At 45.4% G+C, this 18,425-nt stretch overlaps 1 protein-coding gene across 1 annotated transcript in view; it reads left to right on the top strand.

Moving 5' to 3' along the window:
- The window catches only part of SDK2 (sidekick cell adhesion molecule 2), a 920,082-nt gene that overhangs the window by 821,867 nt on the left and 79,790 nt on the right, over nt 1–18,425 (top strand). The window contains exons 19-20 of the mRNA XM_073560296.1: nt 8,858–9,039; nt 9,315–9,430. Coding sequence (XP_073416397.1) covers nt 8,858–9,039; nt 9,315–9,430 — 298 coding nt within the window. The remainder of the gene's footprint in view (nt 1–8,857; nt 9,040–9,314; nt 9,431–18,425) is intronic.

The following is an 18,425-nucleotide window of genomic DNA, read 5'->3' as shown; positions in this document are numbered from 1 at the left end:
ACACCTGTTCAGACACATACAACTTATTATGGGTGTTTTAGACACACGTCCCTGGGTGGATTTGTAAGTGACTGGTCCCAACCGACTCACCAGCCACCTGGAGGCTTCCCTGACACATTGTAACAGAAACATCAGCAGTACCTCTGCTGATTAACACACGAGCCTCCATCCCAAGGCCACCCACCTTGAAATATATAATGGTCATTTATCATCCTACTCCAATTACGACAATGGATATGCCTGTATGCTCGTCCTGGGACACCCACACAGCGCCCCCTAGCGGACATAGTGGTGACTACACCACAAAACCTATGAAGATAATGCATTACAAACCAGACGTTTGCAGCTTGAATAGTCATTTACCACATTAACAATGTATAGAGTGTATTTCTGAATCATTTAATGTTAGCTTCATTGGAAAAAACTGTGCTTTTCTTTAAAAAATAAGGAAATTTCTAAGTGACCCTAAACTTTTCAACAGTAGTGTACCTGTGTCAAATAACACTCTCACATAAAAAATACATTAAATCTGGATTCTAATTGTATTTTAATTAGCCAGTATATTGTCACACAATGCGATTAGTATGTATAATGTCACACCTGCAGGTCAACCATGTCTTCCTCTCCTAGACAATGAACTGTGAAAAATAGGGATTAGCAAAGCATCACAAACGTGGCGTTCGCACAGAAGGCACCTGTGTAAGACATGGATAGTAAAAGAAGAGCAATTTACTCTGTGACCTGAAAGGTGTTAAGAGAGAGCGGGGTACAGTGACGTGAAGTAGAGAATAGTGAAGGTGGGGGGAGTTATATGCAACGCAAAAGCAAGAGGCTAACAAGAGACGAGAGGTGCAGAGATTATTAGGAGACTCACTGTACGTGATGAGCGCTGGAGAGGATTATTGTGAAACACGGAAGGAATTAATCAGATGTAGACAATACAAAACATGCAAACAGCAAGATACCGGACAACGTAAATGTCATTTAAAAGTCAATTCTGAATTAGAGAGAAAATGGCACAAACCTTAAAATATACACAAAAATTATTTAAAAAAATAGCTGCCTTCCTCAATTTCCTCTTTACTTTTGATTTGGCCTCATATTGCAATAAAATGTATAATATATATATATATACTGCTCAAAAAATACAGGGAACACTATTCCATTTGCAACAGACTGTTTGTGTTCCCTTTATTTCTTTGAGCAGTATATATGTGTGTATATATACTGTATATATATATATATATATATATGTGTATATATATATATATACACACATATACATACATATATATATATATATATATATACACTCACTGGCCACTTTATTAGGTACACCTGTCCAACTGTGTGTTAAGACTTAATTTCTAATCAGCCAATCACATGGCGGCAACTCAGTGCATTTAGGCATGTAGACATGGTCAAGACAATCTCCTGCAGTTGAAACCGAGCATCAGTATGGGGAAGAAAGGTGATTTGAGTGCCTTTGAACGTGGCATGATTGTTGGTGCCAGAAGGGCTGGTCTGAGTATTACAGAAACTGCTGATCTACTGGGATTTTCACGCACAACCATCTCTAGGGTTTACAGAGAATGGTCCGAAAAAGAAAAAAAATCCAGTGAGCGGCAGTTCTGTGGCCGGAAATGCCTTGTTGATGCCAGAGGTCAGAGGAGAATGGGCAGACTGGTTCGAGCTGATAGAAAGGCAACAGTGACTCAAATTGCCACCCGTTACAACCAAGGTAGGCAGAAGAGCATCTCTGAACGCACAGTGCGTCGAACTTTGAGGCAGATGGGCTACAGCAGCAGAAGACCACACCGGGTACCACTCCTCTCAGCTAAGAACAGGAAACTGAGGCTACAATTTGCACAAGCTCATCGAAATTGGACAGTAGAAGATTGGAAAAACGTTGCCTGGTCTGATGAGTCTCGATTTCTGCTGCGACATTCGGATGGTAGGGTCAGAATTTGGCGTAAACAACATGAAAGCATGGATCCATCCTGCCTTGTATCAACGGTTCAGGCTGGTGGTGGTGGTGTCATGGTGTGGGGAATTTTTTCTGGGCACTCTTTGGGCCCCTTGGTACCAATTGAGCATCGTTGCAACGCCACAGCCTACCTGAGTATTGTTGCTGACCATGTCCATCCCTTTATGACCACAATGTACCCAACATCTGATGGCTACTTTCAGCAGGATAATGCGCCATGTCATAAAGCTCGAATCATCTCAGATTGGTTTCTTGAACATGACAATGAGTTCACTGTACTCAAATGGCCTCCTCAGTCACCAGATCTCAATCCAATAGAGCATCTTTGGGATGTGGTGGAACGGGAGATTCGCATCAGGGATGTGCAGCCGACAAATCTGCGCCAACTGTGTGATGCCATCATGTCAATATGGTCCAAAATCTCTGAGGAATGCTTCCAGCACCTTGTTGAATCTCTGCCACGAAGAATTGAGGCAGTTCTGAAGGCAAAAGGGGGTCCAACCCGTTACTAGCATGGTGTACCTAATAAAGTGGCCAGTGAGTGTATATATATACCTACTCTGTGTGTCTTAGGAGATCAGCTGTGTTCTGTGTCTGGCAGTAAGACCACCGACTGCAGCAGGAGCTTCCCCCCTCTGGTATGTCTGCGGTAGATACAAAGAAATTCTTCCCCTTCACATTTAATGACAGATGTATACTTGTGAGTGTTTGGAGCAGGCTCAAGAGCTGAGACCACTTCACGCAGAGCAGGTGCAGCCTGTGTTATAAAAGCGATTGGATCTACCTGTTAATTCCTTAAATGCTGCTGTCAATCACTGACATTTAAATTGTGTTACCCTGCCCGGGCATCCATTCAGGAGCACCATAAATTCAGGAAGCAAATTGCCTCCTAAGGCCAGGGTCACACTAGCGATTAAATCGGACGAATACAATGCGATAAAAAATCGCATTGCAGTCGTCCCTACGTTATTCTATGGTGCTGCTCCTATCATCCGTTTTTTTATCGGATCCGTTCCGATTTTCGGATCGGATTCGCCAATGCAAGTCTATGGATGCGATTAAAAATCGCATTGAAAACGCACCACACGTGTGACTTGCGATTAAATCGCAAGACTTCTCCAGGTCAACAGGAAAGAGCATCAGGCATTGGTATTGGATGTCAATTTGATGCTTAGATGCGAATAAAATCGGTTCATCGCCGGAAAATGGGATGACAGACGGATCCCTGGACAAGAATTCTTTGTGCGATTTCGTACCTTAAAAATCGGACCGATTTTTTAATGGTTGTGTGTGACTCCAGCCTTATGCATCTTGCCGGAAGGCACCTTCATCACTGGCATGTAGGCATTCCTTTCTCTGGGCTTCTTAGTAGACCATGTTCTGTCCTATATACTCCAATACTGTAAAACAATTCAATTTTAAGTCCCCTCTGGACACTAAAAAACTACAATAATAAAATAATGTGAATTAAAAAAAAAGTTTTAAAAGTCTAAAAAAAAAAATCACTCCCCTTTTCAGCAGTTAAAAACAAAGAAATAAAAAAAACAATAGGCATATTCAGAACAGGAGCATCCGTAAAAGTCAGATCTATGAAAATCAAAAATTGCTTATCCTATATAGGAAATATTTTTTCGGTCACCGCGCCTCCTTTTAAAAAAATGCAATCAAAATGGCAAATGTATCTTAACCCCGTAATGACAGCCAATACGTAATTTAACTTACCTCAAATATAAGAGAATAGCATCCCCATACAGGTGACAATCCAGCAGCTGTCGGCTGTACACTATAGCTGACAACTTGCTGTATCACAAATGATCAGTGTTGGCACCGTCCATATCTGTTTAACCCCTTAGTTGCTGCTGTCAGAAGTGACTACATCAAATAAATGGTTAACAGAGAGTGTGGGGGCTTACGCTTTAATCTAATTGACACACAGAGATCATGATTGTGTGATCCTGATGTTTGCCATAGCAGTTCATGGCCAAATAGCGGCCTTAAGCCCCCGTCACACATAGCGATCTCACTAGCGAGATCGCTGCTGAGTCACAAGTTTTGTGACGCAACAGCGATCGCACCAGTGAGATCGCTGTGTGTGACACTGACCTGCGACCGGCCCCCCTGCCGGGTATCGCTGATCGTCCTGGAATGGCCAGGACATTTTTTTGATCGCTGGTCTCCCGTTGGCCAGCACGCATCGTTGCGTGTGACAGGCGGGAGACCAGCAATCAGCGAGCTGCCGCTGGTATCTAAGGTAAACATCGGGTTTCTAAGCGGCGCGCAGCACTTAGAAACTCGATGTGTACCTTGGTTACCAGCTCCCTGCACCAATGCGCTGGTAACTAAGGTACACAGTGGGTAACTAAGCGACGTGCGTCGCTTGTTACCCGCGTGTCGCTGGTGCTAATTGCTGGTGAAGCTGCCTGTTTGACAGCTCACCAGCAATCATGTAGCGACACACCAGCGATCCTGACAAGGTAATATCGTTGTCGGGATCGCTGGTGCGTTGCTATGTGTGACGGGGTCCTTACAGTCCCCCGGATATAGCGGTCAGTTCAGAAGTTAGCGACATTTAGGTGGTAAACAAACACTTTTTCATTCCTGCTATACCACTTTGCATTAATTCCTGAAAATCACCTCGAGGGTTAATAAACTACCTGACAGCAGTTTTCAATGTGTCAGGGGGTGCCTTTTTTAAAATGGTATTATCTTTGGGGTTTCCCAATATATAGCCAAAAGTCACTTCAAACATTGATAGGTCCCTCAAAAAAATAAATTTTGTAAATTTCCTTGAAAAAATGAAAAGTGACTGCTACATTTTTAAACCTCCTAAAAGGCTAACAAAATATATTAGCATTTTAAAAATGGTGCTGATGTAAAGCCGACATGTGGGAAATGTTATTTATGAATGTTTTTGTGTGGTATGACTATCTGGATTAAAGGGATAATCATTCAAAATTTGAAAATTGAAATTTTTTTTTACATTTTTGTCAAATTTCTGATATTTTTTATAAAGAAACACAAAACACATCAACCTAAATTTACTATTAACATAAATTATAATGTGCCACAAAAAAACAATCTCAAAATCAATGGGATTTGTTGAAGCGTTCCAGAGTTATCACCACATAAACTGACAATGGTCAGAATTTAAAAAATTGGCCCCGTCACTAAGGGGTTAAAATGGTACCAACAAGAGCTCACTATGATAAAAGCAAACCATGCCACATAGCTCCATCAACAAAACAAAAAAAATAAAACGTGGACAGCTCTCAGAAGATGGGAATATTGGAGGCTAATAAAATTGGTATTTTCCCAACCATTGCTCATTTCTGTCCATGACGAGCATTTACTATGAATAGGATACAAGTCCCAGGTGATATACGTTGTCCCTTTCTTAGGGATATTAGCACCTTCCCCTGACCTCCTCCATACATAGCCTTTGGCAGGTTTACGTTCAGAATATGTGCTCCTGTCCGGCTATTACTACTGGCAGCCTTATTGGCTGTGTCCTACTGAGTGTCGTTATATCCAAGACCCATTTTCCAAAACACCTCCCATGTAAGGCCGGGATCACACATGCGAGAAACTCGGACAAGTTTCACATCTTAATACTCGGCACTGCTGTCTTTCTATGCAGCCGCACGCTCCACTCCCGAGTGCCGGCGGCAGTGCCGGGTATTAAGATGCGAGACTCGTCGGAGTTTGTCGCATGTGTGATCCCAGCCTAAATGATAGCCTGAAGGAAGAGAGTGGACATGATTAGCAAGATAAGGCAGGACTACCAGAAAGAATCATATATCTAAGAAAAGGATTAGTGAGAAATAATACAGTGCTGTGCAAATTAATTGGGACAAAGCATTCTTTTAAGTAAAATCGTAAGTTGGTTACCAGTCAGTGATTCAAACCAGTTTTAACTGCTTTGAACAGACACTCACACCTGTTCAAAGCAGTTAAAACTGGTTTGAATCATAGACTGGTAACCAACTTACGATTTTACTTAAAAAATCCTTTGTCCCAATTAATTTGCACAGCACTGCATATATGCTCCTCAATATTGCAACTCCAACAGCAAGAAGAAAAAGGCTTGGCATTATGGAAATCACAGGATGGATAGTTAATGACCTGAAAATGATGTAGTATGGGAACAAAAATTTCAAAACTTCTTGATTTATTCAGTTTAGAGTATGAGCGCCATGTGCAGAAATCCCTGTATTTACAGCTGCTATCAGTGCCACACTGAATTCGCTTGGGCAAATCATCAAGATCTGCTGCTGGCAGCTCCCTATGCAGTTGCCGACCAGTGACGTCCCAGATGTGCTCGATGGGAGACAAGTCCGGAGACGTTGCAGGCCATGGTAGAAAGTTTATGCCACACAGGCTGCTCACAGTACTACCAACATGCAGCCTGGTGTTGTTGTAAGAAGGTGGCGGGGAACCTCACGTGCCTTCTCTCTCCCAGGCGCTGTTCACACAGTCATCTGCGGCACTTCATGGCTTACTAATATAAGTGTGGTTTTCTAATGTTATTGATGTAATATGTAATGTTGTGATGTTACATATTGTAATGCTATGTACTTTTTATAGTATAGGGCTAGAATAGGACAGTAGTGGGGTAGAATAGAAGGGCGCATGTTAAAGGTAGGAAACAGCATAGAATAGATTAGGAGATAGGCAGCACAGGGGTTAACTTACTGGGAGGGGGAAACATAGAGCAGGGACTTGTAGTTGGGTTGCTTCCTGGTTGTGGTCAGAAGCCTGGGCAGGTCGAGTGAGCAGAGTGATTAGCCGTGGGGATAAAGCTACTGTAACAGTAAGGGGCCCCAGGTAGCGAACACTTGCAGATGGGCACCAGCTCGATATGACCATCCCCAATCAGGATCCGGGGTCTATGACCAGTGCAGGAGCCGCAGTGGAAGCGTTCCTGGCACCTCTTGCCACTGGAGCCGGACAAGGGGCTGATAAGGAGCTGGTAACGGGAAAGAACAGGAGGGACACGAACTGTCCAAAAGATACGGCCAGGATTGCCGGACAGAGGAAGCTGCTAGTAATAACAGGGCCTGTCCGGATGACAGGGAAAAAAAAGGAAGATGACTCTGTATGTGATGTGTGCTGCCAAAGTAAAGACTGTTTTAATGTTAAGTTACACTGTTGAATAAGAACATGAAGTACAGAGTGATTTATGGGACTCGTCACACACAGCAGTATCGGCAGTGAGATTGCTGATTTTGTGACGTCACAGCGATCTCGCCAGCGACATCGCTGTGTGTGACACACATCAGCGACCGGCCCCCCTGCCGGGTATTGCTGATCGTGCAGGATCGTCCTGGGCCGTTTTTTGATCGTTGGTCTCCCGCTAGCCAGCATGCATCGCTGCGTGTGGCAGAGGGAGACGAACGATCAGCGACGATGCACGCTGGTATCTAAGGTAAACAGCGGGTTTCTAAGAGCTGCACGGCTTAGTTACCCACTGTTTACCTTAGATACCAGTGTGCACGCTGGTTTCCAGGGTAAACAGCGGGTATCCAAGAGCCGCGCGGCTCTTAGAAACCCGCTGTTTACCTTAGATACCAGCTTGCTCGCTGGTTTTGATCGCTGGAGGGGCTATGTGACAGCTCACCAGCGATCAGCCTAACGATGTCTCAGTGATCCCATCCATGTCAGATTGTTGGTGGGATCGCTGGGACATCGTTATGTGTAACGGGGCCTTTACAGGGATCTTGGAGACTCCAGCAGCTGAAGTAGTCAGTACTGCATACAGAGCTGAAAGGACTTATTTTTTCATCTGTGTGGCGCCATGGTGTGGGAACAGTTTCCACAACTACCACCCAGACTGCCTTACATTGTCATGTTGAAAAAATGGTCCCGAGACACGTTGGAGAAATGGTCGCACCACTGGTAGCCCGCCCCTGAAGCACAGATGTAAGGGGGGTCTCATGGTAACACAGACCCTAGCTTAATTTTATTTGGGTATTGGGTTTCTGTTATGTTTTGGTTTTTAAGAGTTAATTCCTTCACATGAGGGAAATCAAAGTCAAGCAGTAAGCTGTGGAGTCCACAAGCAGGTTATTTTCAGCTTTAGCTGATGGTTTTTGGCGCTCTTTTTCACGTTTTTGATTGGCTGCTTTGAAAAAGACCGGGAATAGAAAAAGTTTAAAAATCTGAGGTACTGCCAGTTTTCTCATTATCCTGTCAGAAGAACAAAGATCCCACCCTCCCTCCCCCTTTTTAATGTTTATCTCCTTTGTCATGTTTTATTTGAGGGAAAATCACCCAGGTTTCTGGGTGGATTGGTTTAGTATTATGATTAATTTATTGGTCTTTAATTTATTAAATGTTTTAATGGACTTTTCAGTTACCCTAAATAAACACCACGACTATTATTCTTCCACATTTTTACTTTTTTATTTATGGGTTTGGTGTTACCATGTGAGCAGCATGTGTGGCTTAAATGTTCCACCATGGTCTCCGTACTTGTCTCTCATCTAGCACATCTGTAACAGCATTGGTTGGCAATTGCACAGGAGCTGCCAGCAGAGGATTATGATGATTTGCCCAAGTGCATTTAACTTGGAAGAACCTTCCTCAGACCACCATTAATAACCTCATAGTTAGCAGCTGGGATTTCTGCATGTGGCACTCATACTCCAGACTGAATAAATCCAGTTGTTTTGAAATTTTTGTTTCCATTTTTTCATCATTTGTATATCAAGTAACATGTCTCCATCCTGTGATTTCCTTAACTCCATGACTTTCCTTCTTAGTGTTGCAATTTCAATGTTGGGTCATTATATGTACATTGACTACTGCTGAAAAATGATTTCCCGTTTTCTTGTATTGCACTCTAAGTGTCACAACCGTCTTTCCCTGCAGATACTGTCTCTCCGGCCTGCCTGTAGACTACCAGTATAGAAACCTCTCCAATCCAGACACCACCAGCCTGCTCCTGGAGGACCTCATTATCTGGACCAATTATGAGATTGAGGTTGCAGCTTTTAATAGCGCTGGACTGGGAGTTTTTAGTGCAAAAGTGACTGAATGGACCCTGCAGGGAGGTGAGATGACCCGGACCATAGTGTGACTTATTGGCATTATGTAATATAACATTATGCAGTGGGGAAAGGTGAGAGATTGTGATTAAATGCCCTCAGCCCTGAATTTTCCCACTGTAATTATCCATGAATATGGGATTGTAATACCGAGACATATTAGATCTGCTTCACTATGGAGAACATGTATAATAAGTAATGGCAGAAGGCACTAGTTGTCGGACTGTTCTGAACCTTAGGACGAATATATTTGCATGTATATATGTGTTTATGTTTTTCAGTGCCCACTGTGGCCCCTGGAAATGTAAAGGCAGAAGCTTTTAATTCTACTGCAATCCGGTTTACCTGGAGCCCACCAAATCCGCAATTTGTCAATGGGATCAACCAAGGGTATAAGGTATGATGTCCATACAGGGGCCAATTCATGATTTTCGACTGTTTTTTTGGTTTGTTTTTTTAATTCATTATTTACATTTTTTAAAGTCACCTTTCTTTTATTGTCTTGTATTTTTTGTACTTCTTGAAAATGGTTCATGGTTCATGAATTTTGCTCAAAATTAAAATAACTCTTTCTTTGTTGTTAGACATTTTTATTACTTTTTGGCGCATGTTCAACAATATGTGAGATTATATACAGCAGATCAAAACAGCCATGGGGGAAGCTAAAACACTTAGTACAAAGCAGCAGTAGGACAAAGCAGTGTAACTGTGAATCCAGCCATGGGGTAAGCTAAAACACTTAGTACAAAGCAGCAGTAGCATATGAGAAAATATACAGTAGGCTAAAGCAGTGTAAGAGTTAATCCAGCTATGTGGTAAAATGAAAACACTTAAAGGGAATCTGTCACCTATTTTTAGCCCTATAAGCTGCGGCCACTGCCATCAGGGGCTTATCTACAGCATTCTGCAATGCTGTAGATAAGCCCCCGATGTAACCTGAAAGATAAGAAAAACAAGTTCGATTATACTCAGCGGAGGGCGGGGGCGGGTGTGATGGGTGTCGCGGTCTGGTCCGGCGCATGTCCTCCTTCTTACTTCTGCCTCGGCTCCTGTGCAGGCATACTTTATCTGCCCTATTGAGGGCAGAGTAAAGCACTGCAGTGGCAGGCGTCGGGAAAGGTCAGAGAGGTCCGGCGCCTGTGGCCGTAGCTTATAGGGCTAAAATGGGGTCACAGATTCCCTTTAATACAAAGCAGCAACAGAATGGAGGACAACAAACAGCAATGCTGAGCAGTGCAGCTGTGAATCCAGTGCTTGGTTGAAATGAGATAAAACACTTGCTAATCTGTGTGTGGATGTGCCTCTCTGCCTCTCTCTATCACTCTTTTCCTCCATTTCCCGTCGACTTGAATAGGTAATTGTATTGTTATCTGATCCCTCAGTAATCTGACAGTCTTTGCTATTAAAAGCATTTTTCTAGTTTTTCAAAATAACTGATGAGTTCGGAAGCTGGTGGGGAGGTTTGAGAAGTAGCTCATAAGTGGAGAAAGAAACACATTTCACTGACAACATGTATTACAAAGTTTTTTTTTATATTCACTTGTGCTGCTGATTTATATAAAGTTTGTTGAGATGACTATGACCATTTATATTGGTGACAATCATTTTATTTACTTTCATACCCACATCTTCCATTTACACTGGGGTATGTGCGGCACACAAACAGTGTGCATCGATCAGCTCTACACATTTCCCATCTGTGCATTTGATGTGTAATTCTCCCACAGTAAATGTGTAATGTGTAGAGTTGAGCGACTTTTGGTTTTTTAGGGTCGCGTTTCGTTTCGTGAAACCCGACTTTTCCAAAAGTCGGGTCGAGCAAGATCGTCCGATTATAGGGAAAAGTCGGGGTCGTCCCGAAACACGAAACCCAATGTAAGTCAATGGGGAATAAAAGTCGGCAGTGAGAGGAGGACAGGAAACACACCTACAGTGCCCATTTGAATGCCAAAAGCATCAATTCTTCTTTCTTAAGCTTGTCAACCTTAATTAACTTCATAATACAAGTTACGCACTGAAAAATGGGGGTTATTTGGCTAAAGTTGTGGGGGGGGAGGGCTGGCTGCAGGTTTTCATGTGCCCTGGGCGAAAGAGCGCCCCTTTAACACATACCACAACTCATCATGCTCCGATACGGCAGAGAAATAGCGGTATAGTACAATGAAAAATACCTCACTTTTTACATCTCATGACGAGGCCCATCTATTTCTCCATACAGAATCATTGGTCCCATATAATGTTTGAAACAGTATATGATGAGCTCCACATAATGCTACAGTATATGTTGGTCCCCATGGATGAAGCGCCACTGTCTTATGGGCCCAAATAATGCTCCAAACATAATGGGCCCCATTTCTAATGCTCTAGTGTATAATGGGCCCTGTAAATGCTGCTCCAGTGTCTGATGTCCACCTTTGGAATGTTCCAGTGTATGGTGGGCCCCATCTATCATTCTCCAGAGTATAGTGCTCCCCAAAAATTGCTGTCCCAACATTGAAAACAATCAAATAAGTCTCCTCGCTAGGGAATCCCTGTACTTGTCTGGACAGGTGCTGTAGCTTGCTTAACAGCTCGCCAGCCGTTCTCACGCCCAGTATGGATTACACGTGATTGCACAAAGGTGAGAAAGGGTACCGTATCCCCAGATAACATGTATGGATAGCGTACACATTCAAAATATATGTCTCAGGAGGCAGGCTCAGACGGTGTTAGGCCCAGTATGGATTGCACGTGATTGCACAAAGGTTAGAAAGGGTACCGTATCCCTGGATAACATGTATGGATAGCGTACACATTCAAAATATATGTCTATACAGCATGAGGCAGGCTCAGACGGTGTTAGGCCCAGTATGGATTGCACGTGATTGCACAAAGGTTAGAAAGGGTACCTTATCCCTGGATAACATGTATGGATAGCGTACACATTCAAAATATATGTCTATACAGCATGAGGCAGGCTCAGACGGTGTTAGGCCCAGTATGGATTGCACGTGATTGCACAAAGGTTAGAAAGGGTACCGTATCCCCGGATAGCATGTATGGATAGCGTACACATTCAAAATATATGTCTCAGGAGGCAGGCTCAGACGGTGTTAGGCCCAGTATGGATTGCACGTGATTGCACAAAGGTTAGAAAGGGTACCGTATCCCTGGATAACATGTATGGATAGCGTACACATTCAAAATATATGTCTCAGGAGGCAGGCTCAGATGGTGTTAGGCCCAGTATGGATTGCACGTGATTGCACAAAGGTTAGAAAGGGTACCGTATCCCTGGATAACATGTATAGATAGCGTACACATTCAAAATATATGTCTATACAGCATGAGGCAGGCTCAGACTGTGTTAGGCCCAGTATGGATTGCACGTGATTGCACAAAGGTTAGAAAGGGTACCGTATCCCTGGATAACATGTATGGATAGCGTACACATTCAAAATATATGTCTATACAGCATGAGGCAGGCTCAGACGGTGTTAGGCCCAGTATGGATTGCACGTGATTGCACAAAGGTTAGATAGGGTACCGTATCCCTGGATAACATGTATGGATAGCGTACACATTCAAAATATATGTCTATACAGCATGAGGCAGGCTCAGATGGTGTTAGGCCCAGTATGGATTGCACGTGATTGCACAAAGGTTAGAAAGGGTATCGTATCCCTGGATAACATGTATGGATAGCGTACACATTCAAAATATATGTCTATACAGCATGAGGCAGGCTCAGACGGTGTTAGGCCCAGTATGGATTGCACGTGATTGCACAAAGGTTAGAAAAGGTACCGTATCCCCGGATAACATGTATGGATAGCGTACACATTCAAAATATATGTCTCAGGAGGCAGGCTCAGACGGTGTTAGGCCCAGTATGGATTGCACGTGATTGCACAAAGGTTAGAAAGGGTACCGTATCCCTGGATAACATGTATGGATAGCGTACACATTCAAAATATATGTCTCAGGAGGCAGGCTCAGACGGTGTCAGGCACAGTATGGATTTGACGGCCCAGATTACACAGCGGAGGAGCAGGGAGAGGTAAAGATTGCAAATGCTGGGGCCCTGCCCAAGCAAGGGGGGCCCACTCGTGGGCGTCGGTACTGGCACTGGGCCCCTCATAGTACAGCGGTGTGTCTGACGGCGGGTGTGCACCACCACCGTCAGAGACACTTGATTGCACTATGAGGGACCCTGTGCCAGTGCCCGCGCCCAAGAGTCGGCCTACCCACCTGTCCAGGGCAACGGCACTCGCACGGTGTCGTGCGGTAGGTGGTGACCCCGGCCATGGGGGGGGAGGCAGCACAGTTAGGGAGTTTTAGAAAGTGGCATATGTTGATGTTGGACATTCAGCTGATGCAAAAGGCGAAATAGGTGAAGTACCAGGAAGAGGTGGACCAAAGCAAGCCATTTTTCTGTCACCCTATGTGTCATCAGGGGAAGGTGGGACAAAATCCTTGGAAACCCATGCGTGGTTCATTTTAATGAAGGTTAGATCATCCACATTTTGGGTTGACAGACGGGTCCTTTTTTCTGTCAGGATTGATCCAGCTGCACTGAAGACTCTTTCCGATAGCACACTTGCAGCTGGGCAAGCGAGCTCCTGTAAGGCATATTGGGCCAATTCAGGCCAGGTGTCCAGTTTAGCGGCCCAATAGTCAAAGGGGAATGACCTGTGTGGGAGAACATCGATATGGGAGGAAAAGTAGTTTGTAACCATAGTTGACAACTGCTGTCTCCTGTCACTTTCCATCGATGCAGTATTACCAGTTGTGTGAGCGGTATTTGAAAAATCAGTCCACAACATTGTCATGAAACCCCTGTCTCCAACGCCACTTCTGCTGTGTGCACCACGAACACCTCTGCCAAGCTGCCCCCGGCCCGTACGGCTCGTGTGAGAACCATCACCGCTGCTGTGTGCTGGGAATGCCTCAAGCAACCGATTTACCAGAGTTGCTTGTTTATTAGCCAATATTAGGTCAAGGTTCTCCTGTGGCATGATGTTTTGTAATTTGCCTTTATAGCGTGGATCCAGGATGCTGGCCAACCAGTAGTCGTCATCGTTCATCATTTTTGCAATGCGGGGGTCCCTTTTTAGGATCCGCAAGGCATAATCTGACATGTGGGCCAATGTTCCCGGTGTCCTTGATGCACTGCGAGTGCTGGTTGGAGGAGCACTTTCTGGCAAATCCACATCCCTCCAGTCACGCACAAACCCTGTACCAGACCTTGCCACGCCAACATTTTCACTTGCCCCACGAGATGCATCCTCCTCCCCTAAGTAATCATCCCCATCATCCTCCTCCTCCTCCTCTTCTTCCTCCACCTCATCCAGGAGAGGTCCCTGAGCAGACAATGGCTGAATGTCATCAAGGATTCCCTCCTCCTCTTCCTCCTCATCAACATTGGCTGCAGACGCCTGCTCCTTAAGGTGCGTCAAAGTTTGCATGAGCAGATGCATAAGTGGGATGCTCATGCTTAGGATGGCGTCGTCTGCGCTTACCAGCCGTGTGCATTCCTCAAAACACTGAAGGACTTTACAAAGGTCTTTCAGCTTCGACCACTGCACACCTGTCAACTCCATGTCTGCTCTCAAAGTGCCTGGCCGTGTATCCTCCCACAAATGCATTATGGCCTGCCTCTGCTCGCACAGCCGCTCCACCATGTGCAGGGTGGAGTTCCACCTTGTTGCAATGTCGATAATGAGGCGGTGGTTGGGAAGGTGGAGCAATCGCTGCAGCTTCTGCATATGAACGGAGTGTACAGGTGACCGGTGGATGTGCACGCACAGTCTTCGCACCTTCTGGAGCAGGGCTGTTAACTCCGGATAATTTTTGAGGAAGCACTGCACCACCAGGTTCAAGGTGTGAGCCAAGCAAGGTATGTGGCTGAGTTTTGAAAGGGCTATGGCTGCCACAAAATTACGGCCGTTATCACTAACTACCTTGCCTGCCTCAAGATGTACACTGCCCAGCCATGACTCAGTTTGTCGCTTCAAGTACTCGGCCAGCACCTCGGCGGTGTGTCTGTCGCCCAAACACATCATCTGCAACACAGCCTGCTGACGCTTTCCACTAGCTGCTCGATAGGGGGACACATCGTGTGCAACAGTGGCAGCTGCAGATGGAGTGCTCGTACGACTGCGCTCTGTGGACGAGCTTTCGCTTCTGGAGGAGGAGGAGGAGGAGGGTTGAACGCCTACAGCCAACTGTTTCCTATACCGTGGGCTAGGCAGCACTGTCCCACCACCGCTGTCCCCTGTGGACCCTGCATCCACCACATTAACCCAGTGCGCAGTGATGGACACGTAACGGCCCTGGCCATGCCGACTGGACCATGCATCAGTTGTGAGGTGCACCTTTCCGCTCACTGACTGCTTGAGTGCATGGACAATGCGGTCTTTCACATGATGGTGGAGGGCTGGGATGGCTTTGCGAGAGAAGAAGTGGCGACAGGGTAGGTCATAGCGTGGTACTGCATAGGCCATGAGTTCGCGGAAAGCTGTGCTTTCCACCAACCGAAAGGGCATCATCTCAAACGAGATTAGTTTGGCAATGTGGGCGTTCAAACCCAGTGTACGCGGATGAGAGACTGAGTACTTTTTTGACCTACTCATAGTGTCTGGGAGGGTGAGCTGGACTTGAGAGCTGCATATGGTGGAAGTAGCGGTGGACAGGGCGGACTGAGAGAGGGTTGATGATGGTGATGGAGTTGGTGTTCTTTCTGATGGCCTAGAATCAGTCTTTCGTTGATATAACAGTGGGATTCCCTGACTGCTGTGGTCTTGCAACGACACCTCAACATTTGCTGCTGTGCTAACCAGTGGGCTTACAGTGGGGGAAACAATGTAGCATTGCTGACTACCTTCGTTGTGATCAGTTGCACATGTGGCACTTGAGGTTTGGTGTTGTGTCCACGCTTGCAAGTGCATGCTGGTTAAGCATGCAACTGGTATTCAAATTTTTCAGATTTTTCCCTCGGCTAAAGGTCTTTGCGCACTTCTTACAGATAACCTTGGCCTGATCATGAGGATTTTGTTCAAAAAAGTGCCACACTGCACTCTTCCTACTTTGGCAGACATTTTGCGGCCTAGCACGCTGTGATCTTTTGACCCTCTGGACAAGCTGTCCAGCAACTCTTTTGATGTTTGGAACCTGTCTTTGGAGTGCTCCGAGCCTGCCAGATAACAGCTGTTGCGATGTCGATGTCTGCTGTGGATGCTCCTCATCTGAGCTATTGGAAGCAGCACCCTCTTCCCCCAATGGATGCCAATCTGGGTCAACAACTGGGTCATCCATCACCTCCTCTTCTATGTCATGTGCACCTTCCTCTGTGTCACCGTGTATGGTGGTATAGTGTGCGGGAAGGGGCACCTGAGTCTCATCAGGGTCAGAATCTGGCTCTGTACACTGCGAGGACAATGTAGTGCTCTGAGTGAATGTACCAGCAGAATCATCCATCAGCGGCTGTGCATCAGTGCACTCCATGTCAGATTCATCTTGGCCTGGGTAATTCACCATTTCACTTGATAATCCAGGCATGGTATGTGAAAACAGCTCCATGGAGTAATCAGTAGTATGGCCTGCGTCATCCTTCAATCTTGGTTGGGGTGAAGGACACAAGGAAAGGTGTGGTTCATGAACATGAGCCTCCAATGACGACTCAGTGCTTTTACTTTTTACAACTGAAGAAGAGGAGGCGATAGAGCTGGAGGCTGAGTCAGCAATGTAAGACAAAACTTTTTCCTGATGCTCTGGCTTTAAAAGCGGTTTGCCAACTCCTAGAAAACTAAGCGTTCGAGGCCTTATGTAGCCAGACGATAACGCAGGCTCAACACCTCCTGCATTCGGTCCTATTTTGCTCTTGCCACTACCATCAGATCCACCACCAACACCATCATTACCAGCTGCCAACCCCCGCCCAATTCCACGGCCTCTTCCACCAGCCTTCCTCATTTTTGGTAGAAATGTAGACAAAATCCAACAAACTATATAGTATGTAAAACAAGGTACAAGGTGTCTATAGGACAGGGGAGATTTTGAATTTCTGCACACACTTTTGGACACTGGACACTTTTGGATTGTGTGAGGCCCACTGATATCTGAGCGCTATGTGACAGGCTCGATGGCACAGCTGTGACCTAAGTGACTAGAGGATAAGTGAGATTTTGAATCTCTGCACACACTTTTGGACACTGGACACTTTTGGATTGTGTGAGGCCCACTGATATCTGAGCGCTATGTGACAGGCTCGATGGCACAGCTGTGACCTAAGTGACTAGAGGATAAGTGAGATTTTGAATCTCTGCACACACTTTTGGACACTGGACACTTTTGGATTGTGTGAGGCCCACAGATATCTGAGCGCTATGTGACAGGCTTGATGGCACAGCTGTGACCTAAGTGACTAGAGGATAAGTGAGATTTTGAATCTCTGCACACACTTTTGGACACTGGACACTTTTGGATTGTGTGAGGCCCACTGATATCTGAGCGCTATGTGACAGGCTCGATGGCACAGCTGTGACCTAAGTGACTAGAGGATAAGTGAGATTTTGAATCTCTGCACACACTTTTGGACACTGGACACTTTTGGATTGTGTGAGGCCCACTGATATCTGAGCGCTATGTGACAGGCTCGATGGCACAGCTGTGACCTAAGTGACTAGAGGATAAGTGAGATTTTGAATCTCTGCACACACTTTTGGACACTGGACACTTTTGGATTGTGTGAGGCCCAATGAATATCTGAGCGCTATGTGACAGGCTCGATGGCACAGCTGTGACCTAAGTGACTAGAGGATAAGGGAGATTTTGAATCTCTGCACACACTTTTGGACACTGGACACTTTTGGATTGTGTGAGGCCCAATGAATATCTGAGCGCTATGTGACAGGCTCGATGGCACAGCTGTGACCAAAGTGACTAGAGGATAAGGGAGATTGGATTGCTTTTAAAAAAGCAGTTTGCGGAGCAGTGGGTAAACAGCAATGCCAGCCTGTCAGGAAGCCTTAAAAGGCAGCCCAACAACCAACACTACTGATACACCACAATATAGCCTCCCCTTGCACTGCACACACAGTGACTGGTGTGTTGTGCAGGCCAAATTGCTATCAGCAGCAGAAGCAGTTTTTTTTTCTTCTCAGCAGGACAAAAAAAAAAATTGGGATTGCTTTTAAAAAAGCAGTTTGAGGCCCAATGAATATCTGAGCGCTATGTGACAGGCTCGATGGCGCAGCTGTGACCAAAGTGACTAGAGGATAAGGGAGATTGGATTGCTTTTAAAAAAGCAGTTTGCGGAGCAGTGGGTAAACAGCAATGCCAGCCTGTCAGGAAGCCTTAGAAGGCAGCCCAACAACCAACACCACTGATACACCACTATATAGCCTCCCCTT

This window comes from Dendrobates tinctorius, unplaced genomic scaffold (assembly GCF_039654945.1).
Source record: "Dendrobates tinctorius isolate UK_male_01 unplaced genomic scaffold, ASM3965494v1 ptg000014l, whole genome shotgun sequence".
In the NCBI taxonomy this organism is placed as follows: Eukaryota; Metazoa; Chordata; class Amphibia; order Anura; family Dendrobatidae; genus Dendrobates; species Dendrobates tinctorius.
This window is presented reverse-complemented; position numbering and strand designations above follow the sequence as displayed.